Genomic DNA, 23,696 nt, shown 5'->3' on the forward strand with positions numbered 1-23,696 from the left:
GAACGCCGCCATCTTATGCTGGAACGAGTGGTTCGAGGTGCTCGGTATTACCCTCATGGTGTTTGTCGGCTTTCTGTAGATTTCGAATTGGAATAGGCCATCATCTCTCCTTACCAGAACATCCAGGAAAGGTAATTTCCTGTCTTCTTCTATTTCGCAAGTGAATTTAATATTCTTATGCAAACCGTTTATGGATGTTAGAAGTTCTTCTAGAAAATCTTTGTTTACTACACAAAAAATGTCATCTCCACCATTTTTCGGGTAATAAATCTTGATTTTCAAGAGTCTCCTCCAAATGAGCCATAAACAGTTCACACAAGAATGGAGACAGAGGATTTCCCATTGGTGCCCCCTTTGTTTGTCTATAGAACAAATCTCTAAATTTAAAGAAGGTTTGTCCCATACACAAGTCCGCCAATTTCTTGTAGTTTCTAACTTTGAGTTTCCAAGTGCTCCCATTGTGTTGTTGAAGCAACCAATCTTCTAACAAATTAGAAGCTTCTTTAACGGGAACACTTGGAAACAAAGCTGAAACATCAAAGGAAACCATGACCTCGTCCTCTTCTATGCCTCTCGACGCCTGCAATCTCTTCACGAACTCTAAGGTGTTGGTCACCGATCTCGTTTTAAAAGGTTTTGGCATCCTTTTAAACTCGTTCAGTAACCACTTCGCCACTTTTTCAGTGGGCGCGTTCACTCCCGAAATTATCTCCCTCATCTCATTCCCTGGTTTGTGAATCTTCGGTAAACCTTTGATTCTAGGGACGATTGGGGCAGACACTTTCAGGGCGCCCGGCGCAAACCCTAAGATCGGTCCACAGTCCTTCAGCGTTTTTTCCACCTCCTTAACCATCTCCGGTAGTGGGTCCTCTCTTCGAACTCGATACGGTCCTTCATCGATTTTGGCCTGCATCAATCCGTTGTAATCCGTTTTGTCCATGATGACCACCGAATTTCCCTTGTCCGCCTTGACGTAGAACACCTCCTTTCTCCTAAGTTCTGGATTTCCTCGACGTTGGATTTCCCATTGATGCCCTTTCTCAAGACATCTGCCACTTCGGCTCTGGCGCAATCCTTCTGGGCCGTGGACAGCTTACTGGACCTAATAGCCGTCTCTACATCGATGATTATCTGGTCCATCCTTGGTTTCCTCGACACCGCGTAGTTTAGACCTTTGTTAAGTAGATCGATCTGTTTGTCGGTGAACTCTTCCTTCGATCGATTCACCACAAAACCATCCAGTACCGCCACGCTGGGTTTCTCGTAGTTCCGGGGCGGCTGCCTCGCCTTCAGTAGCTCCAACTTATTCCGTAGCACCCTTTCCTTACGCCTTTCCTCGCACTTTTCCGCCACCTTGACCTTCGTCAGAAACGCTGGGAACTCGATCGGGTAGTCCCTGGCCAGCTTCAAATGCAATGCGTAGCACTTCAACGTTTTGATGTTAAGTTGTGCATACAACTTCTCAACACTGTCTTTTATGAAACCACTTTCGAGTTTCTTCACTAGTTTCGATGGCACTTTTTCATTTACCACCACTTTATGACTAACAGGAGTTAGCCCAAGATTTAAACACTCCTTCAGGAATGCTATGCTTTTACGTAGCCCCGCGAAACACTTCTTCAATTTTAAAAACACGTTTGGCTCAAACGGCTTGGATGCCATATTCACTATGTTGTGGTATGAGCCTACTTGGTTGAATGATTCAACTGAATCAAAGCAATCGAAAGACCCCTTTTGATTCAACCACGGTAAATGAAAAGTTCATATACCAGTATTTCGATAGCAACTTACTACCTTCTTCAGTGAACATTCATCAATCGAAAACGTTCACTGAAGAAGGTAGTAAGTTGCTATCGAAATACTGGTACATGAACTTTTCATTTACCGTGGTTGAATCAAAAGGGGTCTTTCGATTGCTTTGATTCAAAGAAAACTCCTTTTTTTTACAAAAAGCTCAACGACTGTCAATTTTATTGCCTTCCCATTTCATTTATTGATTTCGAACATGAGTCTGAGTCGCCAGAACAAAAAAAAAATTATCGCCTAGTTTGGAATACAGGGTTTTGAAAGTTTTTTCTCAATACAAAAAAAAAAGAATTTCGAGAATGGTAGCTTGCTGATTTCAGAATTCAATATCAATGGCTTAAATTTTCGGTCGGATCATCATTCGTGAGCTTTTGAGCGAAAAACAGGAGGTATCTTCATCGAAATAGAACCAGTACATGCCTTCGCAATCCGCTTTCTCAGTCTTACCCTGGTAGATTCCGTTGAGGTTGCTGGAAAAGGAAAGATGAGATAAATTTAAAATAAAATTGTACGAATTTAGTGTGACCTTAGTATTCAAAAACATGAATTTTAGGCAAAAAGAGTAAAAATTATATCCTTAGGATGGGTAAAATTTAGCTTACCTAGCAGCCAAATAACTGTGCCACCAAGCGCCATGATGGTATGCTACATAATTTTGACCATCTGCTGGCTCGTTGTCCGCATCGAAGGTGCTGAACTTTATGCCTAGGTGACGGTTGAGCGATTTCCCGGCTGTGCCATTGTACTGGCCGAGGCTCTCCAGTGTGTACTTTTCTGCCTCATCGGCCACGCGGAAGTCATCGTATGTGGCCACCTTGGAATTACCCTTGAAGTCCTCCAAAAGCACGAGCAACTCATGCCGTTTGGAAGAGGTAAGGCGATGAATCTTCTCCAGTCCCAACCAGAATTCACCATTCAGATCACCGAATCCATCCTCGTAGGCCTTCCAGCCTCGGTAGAAGTCCACGGAGCCGTTGAAACGATACTGGATCACCGTCCAGCCTCCATCTGAGTAATTGTTATCGCATAAGGCTTCGAACGGTTTTCCGAATCCGGTTTTCGGCTGCAATTGGTATACCCCGGATGGTGAACTCCGAACATCGAAGCACGTTTGTGAAACCTTATCGGTTTTATTAATTTGACGAAAGTTTCCTGACGATGAGGCTCTATGTAGCTCGTGTCCGACAGAGCTCGATATCTTGGACATAGAGCCACAGAAAACAAGCGCTACGAGGTAGATTTTGAGTCGTTTGATCAACATTTTCAACTGATGACTGCAAATTTTTCGGGCGTCGTCAGACTTTTTATACACTGAGGCTCGTGTTACAATTTTGGCAAAAACTTCTTATCAACTTTTGTACCCACGTGGATTGCGGTCATTATTTTTGGGTTTGTTGTTAAGCTTTCTTCTAATATCTCGCTCACACTGACGACATCATGAGAGAGTTTTGAACTTTATTCAACCGCAAACCGGTTTTGACCGTCAAGTTGCTATTTGAGAAGATTTTTTCCAACAGCGAAGCTGCAAAGCGGAATCCCGGAACAGCATAATCAACCCTTAAGTGCTGAGAACTCACGCGTCCCATTAATTAGCTATTTGAGATAAGAATCGTCCCCTCCTAAGGTTGAAAGGAAGGGGTTGGTCATTGATTTCACCCGAAATATCAAATCTCATTTAAAATTTCAATCTAAATTCTCAATTCTGAATCTGAATTCTGAATCTGAATTCTGAATCTGAATTCTGAATCTGAATTCTGAATCTGAATCTGAATTCTGAATCTGAATTCTGAATCTGAATTCTGAATCTGAATTCTGAATCTGAATTCTGAATCTGAATTCTGAATCTGAATTCTGAATCTGAATTCTGAATCTGAATTCTGAATCTGAATTCTGAATCTGAATTCTGAATCTGAATTCTGAATCTGAATTCTGAATCTGAATTCTGAATCTGAATTCTGAATCTGAATTCTGAATCTGAATTCTGAATCTGAATTCTGAATCTGAATTCTGAATCTGAATTCTGAATCTGAATTCTGAATCTGAATTCTGAATCTGAATCTGAATTCTGAATCTGAATTCTGAATCTGAATTCTGAATCTGAATTCTGAATCTGAATTCTGAATCTGAATTCTAAATCTGAATTCTAAATCTGAATTCTGAATCTGAATTCTGAATCTGAATTCTGAATCTGAATTCTGAATCTGAATTCTGAATCTGAATTCTGAATCTGAATTCTGAATCTGAATTCTGAATCTGAATTCTGAATCTGAATTCTGAATCTGAATTCTGAATCTGAATTCTGAATCTGAATTCTGAATCTGAATTCTGAATCTGAATTCTGAATCTGAATTCTGAATCTGAATTCTGAATCTGAATTCTGAATCTGAATTCTGAATCTGAATTCTGAATCTGAATTCTGAATCTGAATTCTGAATCTGAATTCTGAATCTGAATTCTGAATCTGAATTCTGAATCTGAATTCTGAATCTGAATTCTGAATCTGAATTCTGAATCTGAATTCTGAATCTGAATTCTGAATCTGAATTCTGAATCTGAATTCTGAATCTGAATTCTGAATCTGAATTCTGAATCTGAATTCTGAATCTGAATTCTGAATCTGAATTCTGAATCTGAATTCTGAATCTGAATTCTGAATCTGAATTCTGAATCTGAATTCTGAATCTGAATTCTGAATCTGAATTCTGAATCTGAATTCTGAATCTGAATTCTGAATCTGAATTCTGAATCTGAATTCTGAATCTGAATTCTGAATCTGAATTCTGAATCTGAATTCTGAATCTGAATTCTGAATCTGAATTCTGAATCTGAATTCTGAATCTGAATTCTGAATCTGAATTCTGAATCTGAATTCTGAATCTGAATTCTGAATCTGAATTCTGAATCTGAATTCTGAATCTGAATTCTGAATCTGAATTCTGAATCTGAATTCTGAATCTGAATTCTGAATCTGAATTCTGAATCTGAATTCTGAATCTGAATTCTGAATCTGAATTCTGAATCTGAATTCTGAATCTGAATTCTGAATCTGAATTCTGAATCTGAATTCTGAATCTGAATTCTGAATCTGAATTCTGAATCTGAATTCTGAATCTGAATTCTGAATCTGAGTTCTGAATCTGAATTCTGAATCTGAATTCTGAATCTGAATTCTGAATCTGAATTCTGAATCTGAATTCTGAATCTGAATTCTGAATCTGAATTCTGAATCTGAATTCTGAATCTGAATTCTGAATCTGAATTCTGAATCTGAATTCTGAATCTGAATTCTGAATCTGAATTCTGAATCTGAATTCTGAATCTGAATTCTGAATCTGAATTCTGAATCTGAATTCTGAATCTGAATTCTAAATCTGAATTCTGAATCTGAATTCTAAATCTGAATACTGAATCTGAATTCTGAATTCTGAATCTGAATTTCTAATCTAAATTTTTATTTAATTTTTCTAAACCTGGATTCGGGATATTTTTGTATTAATTCATTTGTGAGTGGATCGTTTAAAAATTCAGAATCTGTTTATTTGAGTTTTTCAGAGAAATTTCCTGCATTGCTGCGGTGAGTTTATGATTTTTAGTTTTTTTTAAATAAGTCTTTTTTATTATTGAAATTGACTATTTCATGGATTTTCTTTTCATTACTAAAGAGTAATTTTTCATTTATTACCAACTTGCATTAAGATTTATTGGCATTCATGAATATTTTTCTGAACTGTTCTGCCAACGTTTTTTCATAAATAATTAAGAAAAAAAAGAACTTAACATAATCTGATAGAGCTTAAAATGGCAGCAAGTGTCAAAAAACTTTTTAAATCTTCTCCCGGATCATCATTCGTGAGCTTTTGAGCGAATACAAGGAGTTATGGAAATACAGCCAGAACATTCCCTTTTTGTTGTCCTTCACGCCTTTACCAAGATACTTCCCGTTGAGATTGCTGGAAAAGAAAACATTCGAAAAAAAAATCAAACAAAATTAACTGTTCTAAGTTCAGTAAAAAATAAAACGTCTTTTGGATAGAGGAATCAAATTTACCTAACAGCACATTCATAGTACCACCAAGCGCCACTCCGGTCTTCAGCACAGTTGTAGTAATAATCCGAATCGTTGTCCGCATCGAAGGTGCTGAACTTTTGACCACGATGATAAGTAAGTGAATCCTCTGCTGTGCCATTGTGCCGTCCCAGGCTCTCCAGTCTGTACTTCTCTGCCTCATCGGCCACGCGGAAGTCGTCGTATGTGGCCACCTTGGAATTACCCTCAAAGTCCTCTAAGAGCACATGCAATTCATGACGTTTGGAAGAGGTGAGCTCATGAATGGTCTCCAATCCCAGCCAGAACTCCCCTTGCAGATCACCGAATCCATCCTCGTAGTCCTTCCAGCCTCGGTAGAAGTCCACGGAGCCGTCGAAACGCTTTTGGATCACCGTCCAGCCTCCACCTGAGTAATCGTTATCGCATAAGGCTCCGTACGGTGCCCCGTATCGTTTTTTTGAGTGCAATTGATGTATTCCGGATGGAGAATTACGAACATCGTAGCACGTTCGTGGAGCTTCTTCTCTTTCATCACTTGTCCCACTTTTGATATATCCATCGTTGGATGAAGAAGAGGATACCGGTAGTTTATCAATGTTTTTTCCAACGAAGTTTTCGAGGATTTTCATTTTCTGCCAAAGCTTTTCCATATCTGATTGGTACGTCTGGCGGTGTTCTGTCAAGCTTTGGGTTAGATTGTTCAGGCTGAAAGATAAGAGACAACCAAAAAGATCAACACAAGAAAAAAAACTTACCAACAACATGATCCTTACCGAGAGTTGATGGTATCTAAAGAAGCCCCGAAACGCTCGTACCCCATAGAAGAGCACAATATTTTGGGCACAGAGCCACACAGAACGAGCGCTACGAGATAGATTTTGAATTGTTTGATCAACATTTTGGACTGAAAACTGTGATTGTTTCGGGCGTCGTCATTGGTTTTATATGTTGAAGCTTGTGTTGCGATTTGGGCAAAAACATTTTATCAACAAATCTACCAACATGAATGGCGGTAGCAGTTTTTTTGTTCGTTTTTTTTTTCAGTTCTGTAATGAAGTTTGCGCTAAAAATCCCCCGCTAAAATCGTTATCAGGACATGGGGAGAGAATTCTTGCACGCACGCGCAAGCGATTTAGGTCGTCGAGTTGCTATTTTAGTTAGAAGTTTAATGCTCACCGCAGGAGGCTGTTGTTATCAAATTTGGGAATTCTGTATCAGCACAACAAACTCTTGAGGTGCTGAGAATTCTCACGAGATAAGATCCGCGTTCTGAGTTTTCTTCTAAGATTGTTGACCGGAACGTGCTTGCAAAGTTGACTGAATTTTTTTTTTTTTTTTTTTTGAACAAAAATGACTATCAATCAGCCAACGACCTCGATTATATTAAAAACCCGCTCGATGAATTTTAAATTTCTTCTGGAAAAAATCGTTTTTCATCGTTTTATTAATCATAAATTCAACAATATCAACAGAACAGTACAAAAAATTACAAATACAAACCAAATTTTGCCTATTTGAAACTCAATAAAAAGGCTTTTAAATGATAGAAAACAGTTTTCAAAAATTCAAACTATAGGCTAAGTTATTCATGATTATGCGACATAGTTTCATGTTGATCAAAGCTACCCCGGTGATCGATGTTACCCCGTTTTACGGTACTCCAATTCTTAAGCAAAAATAAAGGTCAAGTGGTTGATGGAAAAAGTATTCTCCTTCAATATGAGAAAAAGAAACTTGAAATTTATGTAATAAAACGGAATATGTAGGGGAGAATGAGGATACTAGATTCCTGGGGATACTTGATTCTTTAGCTATATCTCGAAACTGGAATGTCTTACAAAGATCAAATGTTCTAGAAAAATGTACCAAAATGAGCAAAATAACAATGCTTGTAGTTTAAAAATTTTTAACAAAATAATTGTTTGAGTAATGGCTGAATCAAAGCAATCGAAAGATTCCTTTTAATTCAACCACGGTAAATGAAAAGTTCATATACCAGTATCATTCAACCAAGTAGGCTCACAACACAACAGAGTTTGAGTAATTGAACTTTGTTTGAAAAATATCACAAAATGTAACTTGAAGATCTTTTTTCGTCACTTTAAAATGTTCCTTACATGGGAAAATTATGAAAAAAATATTTGTTCCAATGTATCAATCGTTCGAGCTTAAAATGAACTTCATAATGCCATATTTTCAAAGCAATGGAAAACTCTCTACTTTTTTCAGAAAAAGTTTTCTAAAATGTTGATTATGGGTACAATTGATCCCCTAAAGCAGTGGTCGGCAACCTTTTCAGTCGGAAGAGCCAAAAACCTCAAATTTTCAAAATTTTGGAGTTTAAAAGAGCCACGTTAAAGATTTATCGTTTTTTTAATAAAAAAAATCAAAATAAATGAATGATCAATGAACATTAGTTTTACGAAAATAACTTCAAATGCGTTAAAGTTTTTTTTTCTAACTCTTGGATTTTTCTTTTCATTCTGTTTCTGATTATATTTAAGATCATGGATTCTCTTCTGGATCGTCAACTCTTCTTATATATGTAGTTTGAATGTATATCATTTTTAATACTTTGGCAAAATCGAGTCAAGAAAGTTTAAAGTGCATATTGAACTTATTTACAAAAGCAGAATGTTTATAATTTCTTCGGCAAAAACTAGCTTGTATAATAACGAAGTAAAGAGAAATATTTTTTTTTTATTGAAAAGCTTTTTTAAGACACTTACCTACCAGATTTATTAAATTCTTTCCAACTAAAATTTATTTAGTCGAAAGTTTTAATCTTGAAAAATTTTGCTTCTGACTGCTGGAAGAATTTTAAAAATTCATGAAATCAAGCGAACGAGTCTTCAGAATTTTATGCATCTGGAAAATTAAAAAATCTCATTCCATGTCACATGTGATTTTTTCGAATTGTGCGTCCAATTCGATGAAAAATACAATTTGATACATTGTATATTATTCATCAATGCTTGTCAAAGCTTAGTTTGTTGGAGTAAAGTGTTGATTGACCAGTATAAATTTCTAAAAATGAAATTATGTAGCCTTCATGTAAAAACCGTGACAAATCATAAAGAAACAGTATACTTGAACTGGCAAAAATCAGTTTTAATCACTCGCCGTTCGATTTCTCTGTACTACCAAAACGCTAGCGGTATGCGTACCAAGACTACAGCTTTTTACAACGCGCTCTCAGCAAGTGACTACGACTGCATACTGATCACTGAAACCTGGTTGAATAATAATATTCTGAATAGCGAACTAGCCTCAAACTACTCCATTTATCGTTGTGACCGCAGTTCAGCCACGAGCACGGCTCGACGAGGAGGAGGTGTGTTGATTGCTGTAAAAAATTGACTCAGTGCAATCCCTCTGGTCTTTGAAAACTGCGAACATCTTGAACAAACCGCTGTGAAAGTCAACATCGGCCGGACTACCCTATATTTGTGTTGCATCTATCTACGACCAAATAGCTGCCTCCGAAACTATGAGTCACATTTTACTGCCGTTCAAGAGATTATCAGTAAAGCATCTGTCAGAGATTTCGTCATTGTTGTGGGTGATTATAATCTGCCACACCTCCACTGGACATATGATCTCGACATTCATAGCTACCTACCGACAAACCCCTCAACCGAAATTGAAATCGCTCTATCGGAAACGCTACTCTCCACTGGATTACATCAGCTTTGCGGCGTACCGAACAACAATCTACGGTTTTTAGACCTTGCCTTCTCAAACGATCCCGTCAAAGTAAACATGATTGAATCTCCCACCCCGATAGTTCCGGTGGACCGCCATCACAAGCCGTATATTTTTTGCATCGACGTTGACTTTGACGTTGGACCTTCTGAAGAGCCTATTGGTGAACTCGATTTTGATTTCAGAAACTGTAATTTCGAGCTAGTGGCAGCTGCTCTCGACTCAACCAATTGGGAATGTCTTGATGTGGCTTCGAACGTGGAATCTGCTGTCGAAATGTTCTACATGAAACTATACACAGTTTTGAAACAAAATGTCCCTTTAAAGCGCCGCCATACATTCATATCTAGGAAACACGAATGGTGGAATTCTGATCTTCGTCGTTTACGCAACCAGCTTCGAAAAGCACGCAAACGTTACAATCGAATTCGCTCTGAAGACAGTAAACATCATCTTAGACGCTTAGAAAACGAATTTAAAGGTTTAAACGAGCTGCTTCACCGTCAACATGTTTCGCGGCTTCAAGAAAACATGAAAAATGACCCCTCATCATTTTGGACACATCTCAAACATAAAAAACAAAACGCCGCAGTCCCCGTTGATGTAAGCTTCCGCGGTGTAACCTCCTCCAGCTTGACCGAATCGGCAAATATGTTTGCTGAATTCTTCCAAAGCGTTTACTCTCCACCTAGTAATGGCACAGACAACAGCTACCTCGCATCGCTCGAGTCTTATGACATAAACTTGCCCTTGCCGTGTTTTTCCGTTCAGGATATCTACGAGAAGCTGACCGCAGTTGACCCAACGAAAGGATCTGGTCCTGACGGCATTCCTCCTGTGGTTCTGAAACATTGCGCCGCATCTGTAGCTGCCCCGATTTGCAGTATTTTAAATCGATCGCTCAACGAAAGGACGTTCCCCAGTGCTTGGAAGGTTGCAGCAATTTCTCCGATTTATAAATCAGGCAATGCTCATCACGTCGAAAACTACCGCCCAATCTCAATCCTGAGTTCAATTTCAAAAGTTTTCGAAGTTTTAATGCACGAGCGATTGTATGCTGCCATAAAACCTCTTATCTCAGAGTCTCAGCATGGATTCGTAAAGAAACGGTCTACGGTGACGAATCTGATGTGTTACGTTAGTTTCCTGAGTAATAGTCTGGAGAAAGGTTGTCAAGTGGACTCAGTCTATATTGACTTTGCAAAAGCGTTTGACCGTGTCCCGCACAGAATTCTCCTTGCAAAGATGGATCGCCTAGGGTTTCCAGCTTGGTCACTTGATTGGATTGCTTCTTATCTGTTGCACCGACAGGCTTTCACGAAAATTAGGAATTCACGATCACGAACTTTCGCCACCCCATCTGGAGTACCGCAGGGAAGTCACCTTGGACCCCTTCTGTTCATAGTTTTCGTGAATGACCTATGTAATACTTTTCAATCCGACACTCTGCTTTATGCTGATGACTTGAAGCTGTTCAGAAGAATTAGCAGTTCCGTTGACTGTCTTGCCTTACAAAACGACATCGGCAGATTAGAAGACTGGTGCCGCTTAAATGGAATGACGGCAAACGCCAAAAAATGCAAGATAGTCAACTTCACTCGTGCACGTAACACAGTCAACTTCGAATATCAACTCTCGGGTTCAACATTGGAGAATGTCAAATCCATTCTCGACCTGGGAGTGAAAATTGACAGCAAACTAACATTCGCTGAACACATTGCGCTCACGTCTGCGAAGGGTTTTGCTGCATTAGGATTCTTGCGTCGTAGCACGAAAGACTTCGACGACGTCTATGCACTGAAAGCAGTGTACTGCTCTTCGGTTCGTAGCATTATGGAATACGCCGCTCAGGTATGGGCTCCTTCTCAGAGTACACACTGCTACCGACTTGAACGTGTCCAGCGAAGCTTCGTTAGGTACGCTCTCCGGCGACTTCCTTGGAACGAACCACTTCGACTTCCACCGTACGAGCAAAGGTGTGCTCTGATAAGCATTGCTTCTCTCGAAAAGCGTCGTACCGAGCTACAACAAACATTTATTTTTGATGTCTTAACTTATCGTGTTGACTCTGCTTACGTATTGGAACGCGTCAACCTTTACATATCAACGAGGACACTACGACAACGTCCATTCCTCTGGATACCTTTTCACCGCACTGCATATGGCCGAAACCATCCCATAGATAAATGTTGTGAACGTTTCAACTCAGTGTACCATCTTTTTAATTTCGATACGTGTAAACGTAAATTTAAATTAGAATTAAGTAGTATGTCTTAGTTTTAAGTTAGTCTGTACGGTATTCCAACCAAAGATGAACTAAATAAAAAAAAAAATATATTTTTAAAGTTTAAAAAAAAAATGAAAATAAATCAACGATGATTAACTCTCAATCGCAAATGAAAAAAATATCCGTTACTGCAAATTTGTTCAAAATTTGTGTGCTTTTTGTGCATATTAGCTGCACGCTGCAATTTCAAATATTTATGTTCAAAGACTAGAAGGTTTACATTTTTTTTTCAATACATACTACCTATTAAATTATTAAAAAAAACTGTTTCAGGGCGAAAATATCCATTTGGTTATTGGAAACAAATATTTAACCTGTGGTTAAATTTTCAAATAGTTTTTCCGAATTGTAATTACTGTTTATTCTCAATGATGATTCGAGTTTAAAAAGCTGACAAACTTTAATTTCTAATTCTCAATTCTTAGTTTTGGATTTCTGTATTTCAATTTCATGTAAATATCTATTCACTTTGTTTAATCCGTTGTTTATTGAACAGGCTTTCTAGAACTTTTCTGTAAGTATCCAGACCGGGCAAATCCGGGCATTGGGTTTCTAAATTTAAAACTCAAAACTGGTTAATATCCGGGCAAATCCAGCCAAGACCAACGTATTTTTCGAAAAAGACATGAAAAAAGCTGAATAATAAACACACGAAAAATGATTTTCTATACCAAGGCACATAAGAGGCGTTCAAATCTTATTTAACAATTTTAAAAAATTGCATGCGAATTTGTTTTGTAAAATCAGCGGAAAATTTGGAATTTCATTAAAAAAAAATGTGAATAATCCAGGAAAAATCGGGCCTTTTTCCTCGATATACGGCAACCAGACCGAGCCTGGCATAATCAATTTTTTTCTTTGAAAATCTGGGCCAGCCCCGGATGAAGCGGTAAATTCAAATTTACGGCTAATATTAGAAACCGTTCTGAGTATTTGTTTTGCTTAAAGATTAAAAATTCTTGAACTTAATTCTTATGCTAAATTCAGGTATATCCAGATTCGCAAGTCGGATGAAAAAAACAATCTATAATTAAAGATTCATGCTTGAGGGCTCTTGAATATATTTCACATCTCGGTTCATTTTTTGATTCTGAATTTGAATTAAGATTTAAAAAGCATAGGTAGGGGAGAGTGGGGATACTTGATCCCCTTTTCTTATTTTCACCATATCTTTTCGGAAAAATTTAGCAACTCGCCGTCTTTGACATTTTCTGACAGCTTGTAACTTCAAGTTTCTATGCTCCAAAAATTAGAGCGATACTTGAACCCGTTGATGGACAAGAAGCATTTTCGTGGGAGTAAAAAATATGCGATTTTTCTGAAGTTAGGGGAGACTTGATCCCCTATTGAAGGAGACTTGATCTTTTATTCAGGAAGCCCTAATCCTTGTATAAAAATCAAACAAAACCCCAAGATAGAATGTTAATTGACTATTTTGGTCATGTTTGTTCTCATTTCACAATTTATAGCAGACATAAGAAGGAAATTTTATAACTTTGTCTGAACGCTAATAACATTGCATACTTAAAGGCGCTATTTTTTATAATTAAGAGAAAATTAATTATTTTTGCTCATTTCTTCAGACAACTGTTTGATATATATTAGTTTTTGGATAAATATTAGTAATTTCGTAATCAGCAATTATTACGATCAATTCAGAAGAAGAATATGCCGTTTGGAAGGGGGATCAATTGTACCCAACTCTAGGGGATCAATTGTACCCATAATCAACATTTTAGAAAACTTTTTCTGAAAAAAGTTGAGAGTTTTCCATTACTTTGAAAATATGGCATTATGAAGTTCATTTTACGCTCGAACGATTGATACATTGGAACAAATATTTTTTTCATTATTTTCCCATGTAAGGAACATTTTAAAGTGATGAAAAAAGATCTTCAAGTTACATTTTGTGAAATTTGTCAAACAAAGTTCAATTACTCAAACAATTATTTTTTTAAAAAATTTTAAACTACAAGCATTGTTATTTTGTTCATTTTGGCACATTTTTCTAGAACATTTGATCTTTGTAAGACATTCCAGTTTCGAGATATAGCTAAGGAATCAAGTATCCCCAGGGATCAAGTATCCTCATTCTCCCCTATTGAAATCGGAAACAGATTCAAAATTCAATTTTTGAATGCAGGTTCAGAATTTAGATTTAGAAATACTATTAAAAATACAATTTCCGATTTAGAAAGTAAATTGAGTTTTATAACGTTGATTGGGAACGTAATTTTAAAATTTCAGCTGAAGATCACAAATGTAAAGCAAAACTTGATTATATTTGGAAGTTGGTTTTATGAAAATAAAGCCTGATTTATATTCATGAAAAATCATCCACAGGATTTTTGCTTTGGAATTGATTATAAATGAAGAATGTTTCCTGATAAAGAAACATGTAATCTTGACGAGGAAAAATCTGCAGTTTAATATTCTCTCGAAGTTTTGATTCGTTTATTTTCAAATAGCTTTTTAGATAGTAAAATTTCGAACTCAAATATTGAATTTAGATTTGTAAGAATCAGACGTGAAAAACAAATTTTTTATATTTTACTTTAGCTTTAAATTTTTTTCATCGATAATTGAATCGAAATGGTTGATAAATTTTAATAAAATCTTGGAAATTTCAACTGATCAATTTCCATAGAGAGCCAAAAGTAATAATGAGTGCTTGAAATATAAAAAGAAGATGATGATAATTTAATTCTGTTGTTTTAAAATAACAGTTATACTTTGCATTTACAGTTAATGGTAAACTAATTCTTGATTTCTATGCTGATGCTTTAAAAACAGTAAAAAGCAAATAAATTGTAAAATTAGGCTTTTAAAAATGCCATTTTGTCATTTGGTTCTTTCCGCTTGTTACTACAGCGGATGCAATTTTAAAATTCTTCTCTGAACCTATGAAAATTCGTGTGCCAGGTCATAAGACTTACGATCAGCACGATCTTATACACATTTTATTCAAAAATATATATAATATTAAAGGGCCGCAGCTTTACATCAAAAGAGCCGCAGGTTGCCGACCTATGCCCTAGAGTTAGGTACAATTGATCCCTCTTCCAAACGGCATATTATTCTTCTGAATTGATCGTTATGATTGCTGATTACGAAATAACTAATATTTATCCAAAAACTAATATTTATCCAACAATTTTCTGAAGAAAAGAGCAAAAATAATTAATTTTCTCTTAATTATAAAAAATAGCGCCTTTAAGTATGCAATGTTATTAGCGTTGAGACAAAGTTATTGAATTTTCTTGTTATGTCTGCTATGAATTCTGAAATGACAACAAACATGACCATAGTCAATTAACATTCTATCTTGCGGTTTTGTTTGATTTTTTCCAAGAATTAGGGCTTCCTGAATAAAATATCAAGTCTCCTTCAATAGGGGATCAAGTCTCCCCTAACTTGAGAAAAATCGCAATTTTTTTACTCCCACGGAAATGCTTCTAGTTCATCAACGGGTTCAAGAATCGTTCTAATTTTTGGAGCATAGAAACTTGAAGTTACAAGCTGTCAGAAAATGTCAAAGACGGCGAGTTGCTAAATTTTTCCAAAAAGATATGGTGAAAATAAGAAAAGGGGATCAAGTATCTCCACTCTCCTCTACGGATTTCAGTTCAAGTTTTTTTACTTTTAACTAAATTTTATATTTTAAATTCTATTGAAAACTGCTGCTTGGATATGTTTAAATTTCATCCGAGGTAAACAAAATTCAAAAATGACGAGTGATATGATCAACAATTTTTTTTCTTATGTGCGTATTCATACGGATCGGAGCCTACAAATATTGTGGAATTATTTCAAAGAACAATTTAAAAAAAAAATAAGGATTTTTAATTTATCGTTGGAAACCAATTGAAGGATGTTGGACTATTGTTATTCATGTATCTACAAATTCCATTTTACCAGAACTATTTTCCCAGATATACACATATGAATAAAAATTCATGTAACATTTGGATGACACTTATTGTAACAAAGATATTCCAAATAATAAATTTTAAATTAGATTTTCATATAAAAATAAGTTTTTCAGAAGATCCAAATCAATTATCTTTCTAGACGTTGTCATTTTTTGTCGTTCGAAAGGACAAAAACTTGAATAAAAATGGAAATTATTTTTTAAAGTAAAAAAATACTATTCCATTGCACTGGAATAGTTCAACTTTTTTTTTTCTTTGTTATGGGAGTTTAACACGAAAAATAGTTCAACAGATAAAAATTTATAAATATGGACTACAAACCTTAAAAAAACCTCAACGTATGGGGACTTGCCTGAAAATGATTTAGAAAAGGCTAAATTTTCCAGTTCTGAAGAAAATAGAGTTACTTTTTTTTTCTTCTTCTTTTGTACCGCAGGCCGATTTCTTTCACAGAAATATTTCAGTGACAATCCACAAACGAACCGTCGTTTTTAAGTTCTCTTTGTTAACTGGTTACTCTTGGACTCAATCGGCTAGATTCAAACTCGACTTTTCAAAGATCTCTCACTTTTTCAGGAAATCGTCTCGTTTTTGAGTATTTTTCGAACTCTCTCTCTCTCTCTCTCTGTTTCTGTGCACGTTCATTGATACTCAGAATGATATTTGTAATTCAGAACGTAACCATTCAAAGCGCTTATTAGGGTGGGTAATACAATTGTGATATTATTCATAGTTCGTTATCAACTACTTTATTCAATATTGGTTATTATTAATCCATAGCTATCAATATTCTCTACACTGCAAAAAATCCACACTTAAAACGTATGTTTTTCCACACATACGGTTTCAAAATTGTTCAACATATTGATTCTATTAGAACCAGTTAATAATTAATATCTTCACACATAAATTTAATGTAAGAAAAAAAAACTGGGCTGGCTGTTCTGAAATGAACGTGTGAAAGCTGCCCACAAATCATCGAACATATTTTCGATGATATTTTTCTTCCAGTCAAAATGGCGCGAACGCAAATTCAAAACACGTTTGAATTTGTTCTGAATCGGATCGAAAAAGAAATGTATCGGACAATACGGATGGGAATAGATTGTTGCCTGCAGAAATGGCCGCTGCAAGAGAAGATCGAGCCGTCTTCCTGTAAATCATCGATCTTCCGTCACTGTTTGAAGCAGAAACAAATGGCCAAAATATACCGAACAGACGGAGTAACAACGACTGGGAAGCAGTTTTGGAAGCCCTGGCTGCTTCTTCCGGACGATGACAGCTGTGGAACGAAGGTAAATGCAAGATTTTTTTAATTCTTAGAAGAATCTTATGCTGAGATTCTATTTCAGGAAAAAGAAATTGACTGGAAGCTGCCAGTGGATATGAGTCTCCGAAGAACGTTCTGATGGTTCACCGAATGTTCTGGAAGATGTAATTAAAAGAACAAAGTACTCCTAACAATAAACATTAAACACATTAAACAAAGGAAGAAATTCGATTCCAGATGACTTTTTTTTTCTTCATCCTATGCGAATGATTCATCTCATCGTTCCGGATGACGAGAAGAGTTATGTTGACGGGGAATTTTCTGTGAGTATTTTACGTAGTATATAACATTTTTGTTGAGAAAAGTAAATCAATAAATTTGGCTTTCCAAGTTTTACGTGTTTGAGTATAATTCTCGCAATTTTCATCAGAAAAAAAGGAAAATATAGAACTATCAACAGCAGAAAAGTTTATTTTACTTATCTGCCTTTAATAAAGTCTTTGAATGCCAAATTTTATAAAGTTCATTTGTACCACATATGACCTTTATGTGTCGCCACATATAACGTTTCTATGTTTTTCGTTATATGTGGGACACATAGTTTTCATCTGTAGGACAAATTGCAAAAATCTATATAGGCTGACACATACCCACAATGTGTCGATTTCGTTGAGTGTACAACACCGTCATTAGATTTGATTTGAATAGATCAACACCTCTCTGTGTAACTGGTCTGCTCGGAACCTTGAGCAGCACTGATTGCTTTTTCATATGTAAGTATCCGGATCGGAACGAATTCGCAACCGGACCGATGACTGTCAAACTAATAGTTGTCAGTTTGATCTATCCGGTTTTCTATCGAATTCTGTTGGATTTTCCTGACCATTTCTCCGCTGCCATACAATTACAGATATCGAAATCGATCAGTTTAGTATCGAGTCGAATTCTGTCAGTTTTTCTTGACGGGCCATCATTTAAAAAACGATCGGTTTGTTTGTGTTTGTCGCACGCCGCGTTTTCGTTTCTGGTCAAAATTTGACACCTGTTATCAAATTAAGTGGCTGCCCTTTCAAGCTCTCCACAGTCTGCTTCATACCTACCCTCAGGCAAATTGTTACAGTGAAAACCCGATTTTATCACCCCCATGATGAATTTTAGAGTGATAAATCGGGGAGAGTGATAAAATCGGGAGATTTCGAAAAAATGATTTTAATCCGTCAATATCTAATAAATTACTGCAAAAAACGTCACTGCAAAAAAATTACATTTAGATGGTATGTTTCTCCACACATACACTCAACGAATCCGAAACATTGTAGCTATGTGTGAGCCTATATAGATTTTTGCAATTTGTTTCACAATTGAATAATATGTGTCGCCGCATATACCCAAAAACATAGAAAGAATTTATATGTGGCGACACATAAAAAGTATATATTTAATCAAATGAATATTATGAAATTCAACACTCAGAGGCTATATGTAAGCAACATAAGTTTAATAAATCATTTTTATTTGTTTCTATTCAAATTATTAAAAACTTTTTAAAGAATGGAAATTGAGCACTTGCAAACTATCACATTAAGCTTTATGTACTTATAAAAAAACGAACGAACTAATTTGACAGTTCGTAAACATCACTTTTTGCCTTTTTGTTATTGAAATGGCTGATTTAAAAAAAACGAATAAGAATTTACTGATGTAAAAAAATTTCAAAATTTTAAATTTTCTTATTATCATATTAATCACTCGCTTTCAAGTAGCTACTAATTGTTTAAACTTAAACTGGATAGCTTAGCAATTTTAAGATTTTGATTTAAACATCTCAATATTTATTAGCCTTGAGAAAATATTTTGGAAGTAAGTATGTGTCCACGTGGACATGACCCAAACCCCTACCCCCCTCTCCGTGGACAAGCGTGAACATTTCCATACCCCCCTCCCCCCCTTAAGTTGTCCACGTGGTATGTGGACGGCCCCTTATTTAGTTTTTCTTCAATGTTAAATGTTATTGATATCTCCGGAATGGTAAGTTCGATTTGATGTTTTTGGTTTGAACGTTTAATATATTAGTAAATTAAAATACATTATTTGTTTACTTTTCAGCAAGCTGATCGGCGAAAAACGCAAGGTCGAAGATATAGATGCGGCAAACAAACTTTGATGGAGCCGTCTGTTGATGCGCCGCTGATGGTTACCACGAATGATTTAATTTTAAACAAATTTGGCAAACAATAAAGTGAATGTTTTCAGCATGAAATATCTAGAATTATTCTTATTAGAAAGTGATTTACCGTTTCCATAAGAATCTCTTATGAAAAGCACCAACCACTCATTGAAGTAGGCGTTCATCTTCAGAATTCATTCGCGTCATAAGACAATCTTATGAATTTTATTACTTTTTCTTATGGCGCCACTTCATAAGAGAATCTCATGGCATACATAATAGTATTTTACTGAGTGTAGCGCATTCAATTTGCTGAAACAAGGTGGTGGAGAAAAAGCTGGGGGAGCTTCGGCCACAATTTCATGGGATTTCTTGACAATGATGCACACAATGGCAATTCGTTCGAAATCGTACAAATTTTTGTCTGGTTTTTGGCCGAAAACGAACCGATTTTAGTTCGAAATCGAACCGAACTGGTCAGAAATCTGACCGATTTGGTTCGAAATCGAACTCATTTCCGTCCGAAATCGGTCGGGATTGGATCAGAAAAAGAACCGATTGTTTTGACAGCTCACTCGCAAAAACTTATCGTCGTCAGGAAAGTTGTGTCACCAGGACACTGAATTCGTCCGAATTCGGTTGGATTTCTGGTCAGATTTCTAACCGATTGACGGGTTGAACGGACCGAAATCCAACCGATTTTGGTCCGTTTTTTCGATCCGGGTAGCGGCAAACCCGAGGCCAGAGATGCCAATGTGTCTGATTTTGCAGGATTTGCCTGATTTTTCGACGCTCAGCCTGACAACCTGATAAGCCATTCAATTTGCCTGATTTTTTAAAATATGCCTGATTTTTACTAATTTGATGAAAAATGGGTACTATGGAACTGGATTAGGTACCATTCCTTAAGTGAAAAAGGAAGTGGGTTAATCAAAGCAATCGAAAGATTCGGTTGAGTTCTTATTTAAGAAAGAGAATGAAAGGGAATCTTTCGATTGCTTTGATTCAGTAGACTTATCCAACCAAGTAGGCTCACAACACATATTAGAGTGAAAATGTGGAGCGATGACCAAAAAAAAAGGTCATCACTTTCAGTGAAATTTCCGTTACTTAAACGGAACGGAACTGTGGAATATTTGATTTGCGCTGTACTGGCTGAACGGGAGACACGCGTCTACTCTAGCTGTAGATTGCCAGTCGACTGACGACTTCTCACGACACGACAGCTCAGCCGTCGTGTGTGTGCGTATTGCAAGGATGCTTTAGGGAGATTATCGACTGAGAGAGGCCTATCTGCCGAGAGAGTTCCGTGCTGGCAATTATCGGCTACACATCTCCCCCCTACACAAAAGTAAAAAACGAAAACAAATTTTTTTGCCAAATTTCAAACTGAGTATAGGGTATGTGAGCCTTAACTTGGCATGCTCCTTATCTTGGCATGCCAAAATGCATTTTGGTAATTTATATGTCAAACATATGCCTAAAAATATAAAATAAATCAAACATAAAAGAAAATAGCATTTGTCTACATTCTGCATAGCATTTGTCCGCAATTGAATATAAATAACTGCGTAATAATTTTTTTTTACATGACGAACTGGAAGTAAAATAACGATTTTCGGAAAAAATCTGAAATGAACCTACCTTGCTAGTGCATCTGCCACTTTCGGATAGATTTAAAAAACACACTTCAATATGAAAAAATCACTGAAAAATACCATTGGTTACAGCAAAACGTGGCAAAAAATATTAAATTTTAGCCTACTCCAAACAACGTAAATATTTGATCTAAAATTGAAGAAAATATAAACATTTTTTTCGCCTAATCTTGGCATGAAATTCCACTAATTGAAGTTTGTATGTATGTGTGAGAACGAAATCAGAAAGCAGACGGTAGCCGGCAGCCGGCAGCCGAATCGTCGGCCGTTAGTGCACAGTGGTCTGGAAATTTAAAACCGGTCGAAAGTAAAAAGAATGATTGAAATAACTTAAAAATACCATTAATGTATTTCGGACTATAATCAATTTATTTATCTCTCAAGCATATCTGGCATCTTAGTTGGAATTATAATACTAAAAGTTTAGCTGCCTTTTTTTTTGGTAAATTTCTAGAACTTTTCCTCTCAACTTCTGAGCACGAAATCAACAGGGTTCGGATCCGAAACGATATCTTGGATCTCAACGTTGAAGTAACTTTATCCATACAAAAAAAAATTACAATTGGAAATAAGGTTCAACGTATTTTTATTTCATTTTATTTGTGCTGGAGATGAACATTTGCTGTATATGTGTCGCTTTGAAAGGAATGGTTACAAAGTTCAAATTATGACATTCTAAATATTATGTTTATTGAAAAAAGTAATGGCATTACAATGTTGAAAAATTATGTTATTTAGAGCTAAATTTTATTGTTTTCAATTTCATGTGAAATCAAAAATTATATTTTGACCAAGTTTGTTTTATATTATGGATCACTGTGCATCAGCAGAGGTGACGCATTTGTTTTCCGTAGGAAAGGAATATGCGAAGGAAGCGCTGCGAGTTTGGATGATGATTTTGCATGAGTGCGAGTGAGATGCAGCTTGAATTTCACCCAGCTTGTAAATTTGTTGTTCGCTTTCATTGGCTATAGTCCCCAAACGAACGAGTGAGAAGCAATCTATTTCAATCAGGCTGACTGGAGTGAGCGATAGTTTGCTTGTTTTGCTATCCGGGTGTACGCAAACGATTGCTAGAAAATTCCTAAGGGCGACATTTTAAATATGTAGGTATGATTCAAAGAATCGTTCGCTTACTTGAGTTTTAGCTTTAGCTTGCTTCTTGCCTCGGTCATAATGGTTTTTAAAATGTCTTTCCTCCTTTTATGGGAGTGGAATAAAAAGAATATGAACATTCACTATCGTATGTTAACTTCAATGGAAACAGATCTATCATGATTATATTTTAAAAAATTGAACAAACGATTTGTTTGCACGGTTAATAAACATATTTATGTTAACCAATGCAATATTTTGGAACCTATTTGTTCTAGATTGTCATTCTGATAATAGAAATTTTAAACACACCAAAAACTGAAACGAACAAGTGAAACTTTTTTACGTTAGTTTATAATTCTGCACGGAAATATCAATTCTAAAAATTGGTTGACATTTCGTACTTTCGACTTTTTGAAAACAACACAGAACATTGTTGTGCTTCCTTCCAGGATATTATCAATGAATTCGTGGGTGCTGTTGTTGTATTAGTGAGGCAAATTTCTTCTAGAGGCGGCCAATTTAAGGAACTCCTAAAGGGCCACAATTCGGAACGGGGGCCACAATAAGGAGCATTTCAATCAATAGTTTGATCAGGTTTATCTCAAATTATCCACCGCTTTAAAGCAAGGACATATTTTTACTACATTTCAGGCTAGTAAGCAATCATATTTGTCGAAGGGCTTTTGAAGGTACATATAACAGGGAGACTACAATCATGGGAAATATAGTCAACCATGCCTTAGGGGCCAAGTTCGGGTACATTTACCCTATGCAAACATATATTTCATATTTCATACATATATTTCATATATGTTTAATATAAGTATTTTAATCGAACTTTAATCACACAATTTTTGTAAGCGCAGTTTTTCACGGCTCATTCATGCCAATATTTATCCTTAAATAAGACCTACCATCATAAACCTTTTGTCAAAAGGCACAAGTTGAAATCTTCAAAAGTGGTGTTTGCTGGTTCACTTTACTTCACAGGTTCCAGAAAAGAAGTCAACTTATTATCAGCACTCTATGCAAACATATGGGAAAATTTTCCCTAACCTTTCCTCTGCCGTCCCCTGGCTACTACTGGAAACTCGAGTTTAATTGGATATTATCACAATCATCATCAATTGGACTTCTTGTTTTAATTTTCGTACCGTTCGTTTGCTTGACTGAACAATTCTTCTGCTGAACTCACGTCTCAACCCTTTTTTTAATTAACGTATCTCCTGTATCCTCCTCCTCTTGAATTAACGTATCTCCTGTTGAACCTCCTGTTTCAATATTTTCAGTTCAAACACTTATTAAGTTAAAGGCCTTGCGTCTAACCTTTTTGGACCTCCCGTTCCAACGCTAAGTTACAGTCCCATCTAATTTTTTCTGTTTGTCAACTCTTTATTGGATATCCCGCATATCGCTCTATTTTTATCAGCCTTCCTCCTTAAGGCGTTTCTGTGAATAATAAGTCGACTCCTGTATTTTATTTTATCTTCTTCTAGACGGAGTTTCGAACTGGACGGTTTAATTTGTTTCTATTAATGACTAAACGAAGAAATTTGACCGTGTCTTCATCTCAAAAATCCATTGTTATACGTTCGACAAAGGCGTTAAACGACATTACTTGTCTCGACTCGAAACGGAAAATCTAGCTCTAGACAGCTACCAAACTAATTGAACAGAAGGTTTCTCAAACCAACTATTTTCTACAAGATACCATGCAACATACAG

The 23,696-nt window shown here is 36.2% G+C and overlaps 3 protein-coding genes across 3 annotated transcripts; all 3 read right to left on the bottom strand.

The window, feature by feature from the left end:
* Positions 1 to 13: 13 nt before the first annotated feature.
* LOC129743170 (uncharacterized) lies at positions 14 to 1,662 on the bottom strand. Its single transcript, XM_055735143.1, has 3 exons — positions 1,098 to 1,662; positions 437 to 999; positions 14 to 73 (listed from the first exon to the last, which is right to left on the bottom strand). The coding sequence occupies exons 1-3, from the start codon at positions 1,660 to 1,662 to the stop codon at positions 14 to 16; spliced, it is 1,188 nt and encodes a 395-aa protein (XP_055591118.1).
* A 295-nt stretch (positions 1,663 to 1,957) lies between these two features.
* On the bottom strand, positions 1,958 to 3,061 carry LOC129748967 (fibrinogen-like protein A). The gene is made up of 2 exons (XM_055743783.1): positions 2,409 to 3,061; positions 1,958 to 2,276 (listed from the first exon to the last, which is right to left on the bottom strand). Exons 1-2 carry the CDS (start codon positions 3,011 to 3,013, stop codon positions 2,144 to 2,146), a joined length of 738 nt encoding a protein of 245 aa, XP_055599758.1. The 5' UTR covers positions 3,014 to 3,061; the 3' UTR covers positions 1,958 to 2,143.
* A 2,446-nt stretch (positions 3,062 to 5,507) lies between these two features.
* Positions 5,508 to 6,824, bottom strand: LOC129749207 (microfibril-associated glycoprotein 4-like). The gene is made up of 3 exons (XM_055744138.1): positions 6,628 to 6,824; positions 5,855 to 6,559; positions 5,508 to 5,756 (listed from the first exon to the last, which is right to left on the bottom strand). The coding sequence occupies exons 1-3, from the start codon at positions 6,750 to 6,752 to the stop codon at positions 5,630 to 5,632; spliced, it is 957 nt and encodes a 318-aa protein (XP_055600113.1). The 5' UTR covers positions 6,753 to 6,824; the 3' UTR covers positions 5,508 to 5,629.
* Between the last annotated feature and the right edge of the window lie 16,872 nt (positions 6,825 to 23,696).

This window comes from Uranotaenia lowii, chromosome 2, assembly GCF_029784155.1.
Source record: "Uranotaenia lowii strain MFRU-FL chromosome 2, ASM2978415v1, whole genome shotgun sequence".
NCBI lineage: Eukaryota > Metazoa > Arthropoda > Insecta > Diptera > Culicidae > Uranotaenia > Uranotaenia lowii.

Bases quoted from the DNA above. Each gene is read 5' to 3' on its own strand.
- LOC129743170 (XM_055735143.1), bottom strand. From the start codon at position 1,662: ATGGCATCCAAGCCGTTTGAGCCAAACGTGTTTTTAAAATTGAAGAAG. The intron at 1,000-1,097 runs GTAAGCTGTCCA...GAGGAAATCCAG, and splicing joins AGAGACGGCTATTAGGTCCA to AACTTAGGAGAAAGGAGGTG. The intron at 74-436 runs GTTAGAAACTAC...CGAAATCTACAG, and splicing joins GGAGCACTTGGAAACTCAAA to AAAGCCGACAAACACCATGA.
- LOC129748967 (XM_055743783.1), bottom strand. From the start codon at position 3,013: ATGTCCAAGATATCGAGCTCTGTCGGACACGAGCTACATAGAGCCTCA. The intron at 2,277-2,408 runs GTAAGCTAAATT...TTCCTTTTCCAG, and splicing joins CACAGTTATTTGGCTGCTAG to CAACCTCAACGGAATCTACC.
- LOC129749207 (XM_055744138.1), bottom strand. From the start codon at position 6,752: ATGTTGATCAAACAATTCAAAATCTATCTCGTAGCGCTCGTTCTGTGT. The intron at 6,560-6,627 runs GTAAGGATCATG...CTTATCTTTCAG, and splicing joins TTAGATACCATCAACTCTCG to CCTGAACAATCTAACCCAAA. The intron at 5,757-5,854 runs GTAAATTTGATT...TTTCTTTTCCAG, and splicing joins TACTATGAATGTGCTGTTAG to CAATCTCAACGGGAAGTATC.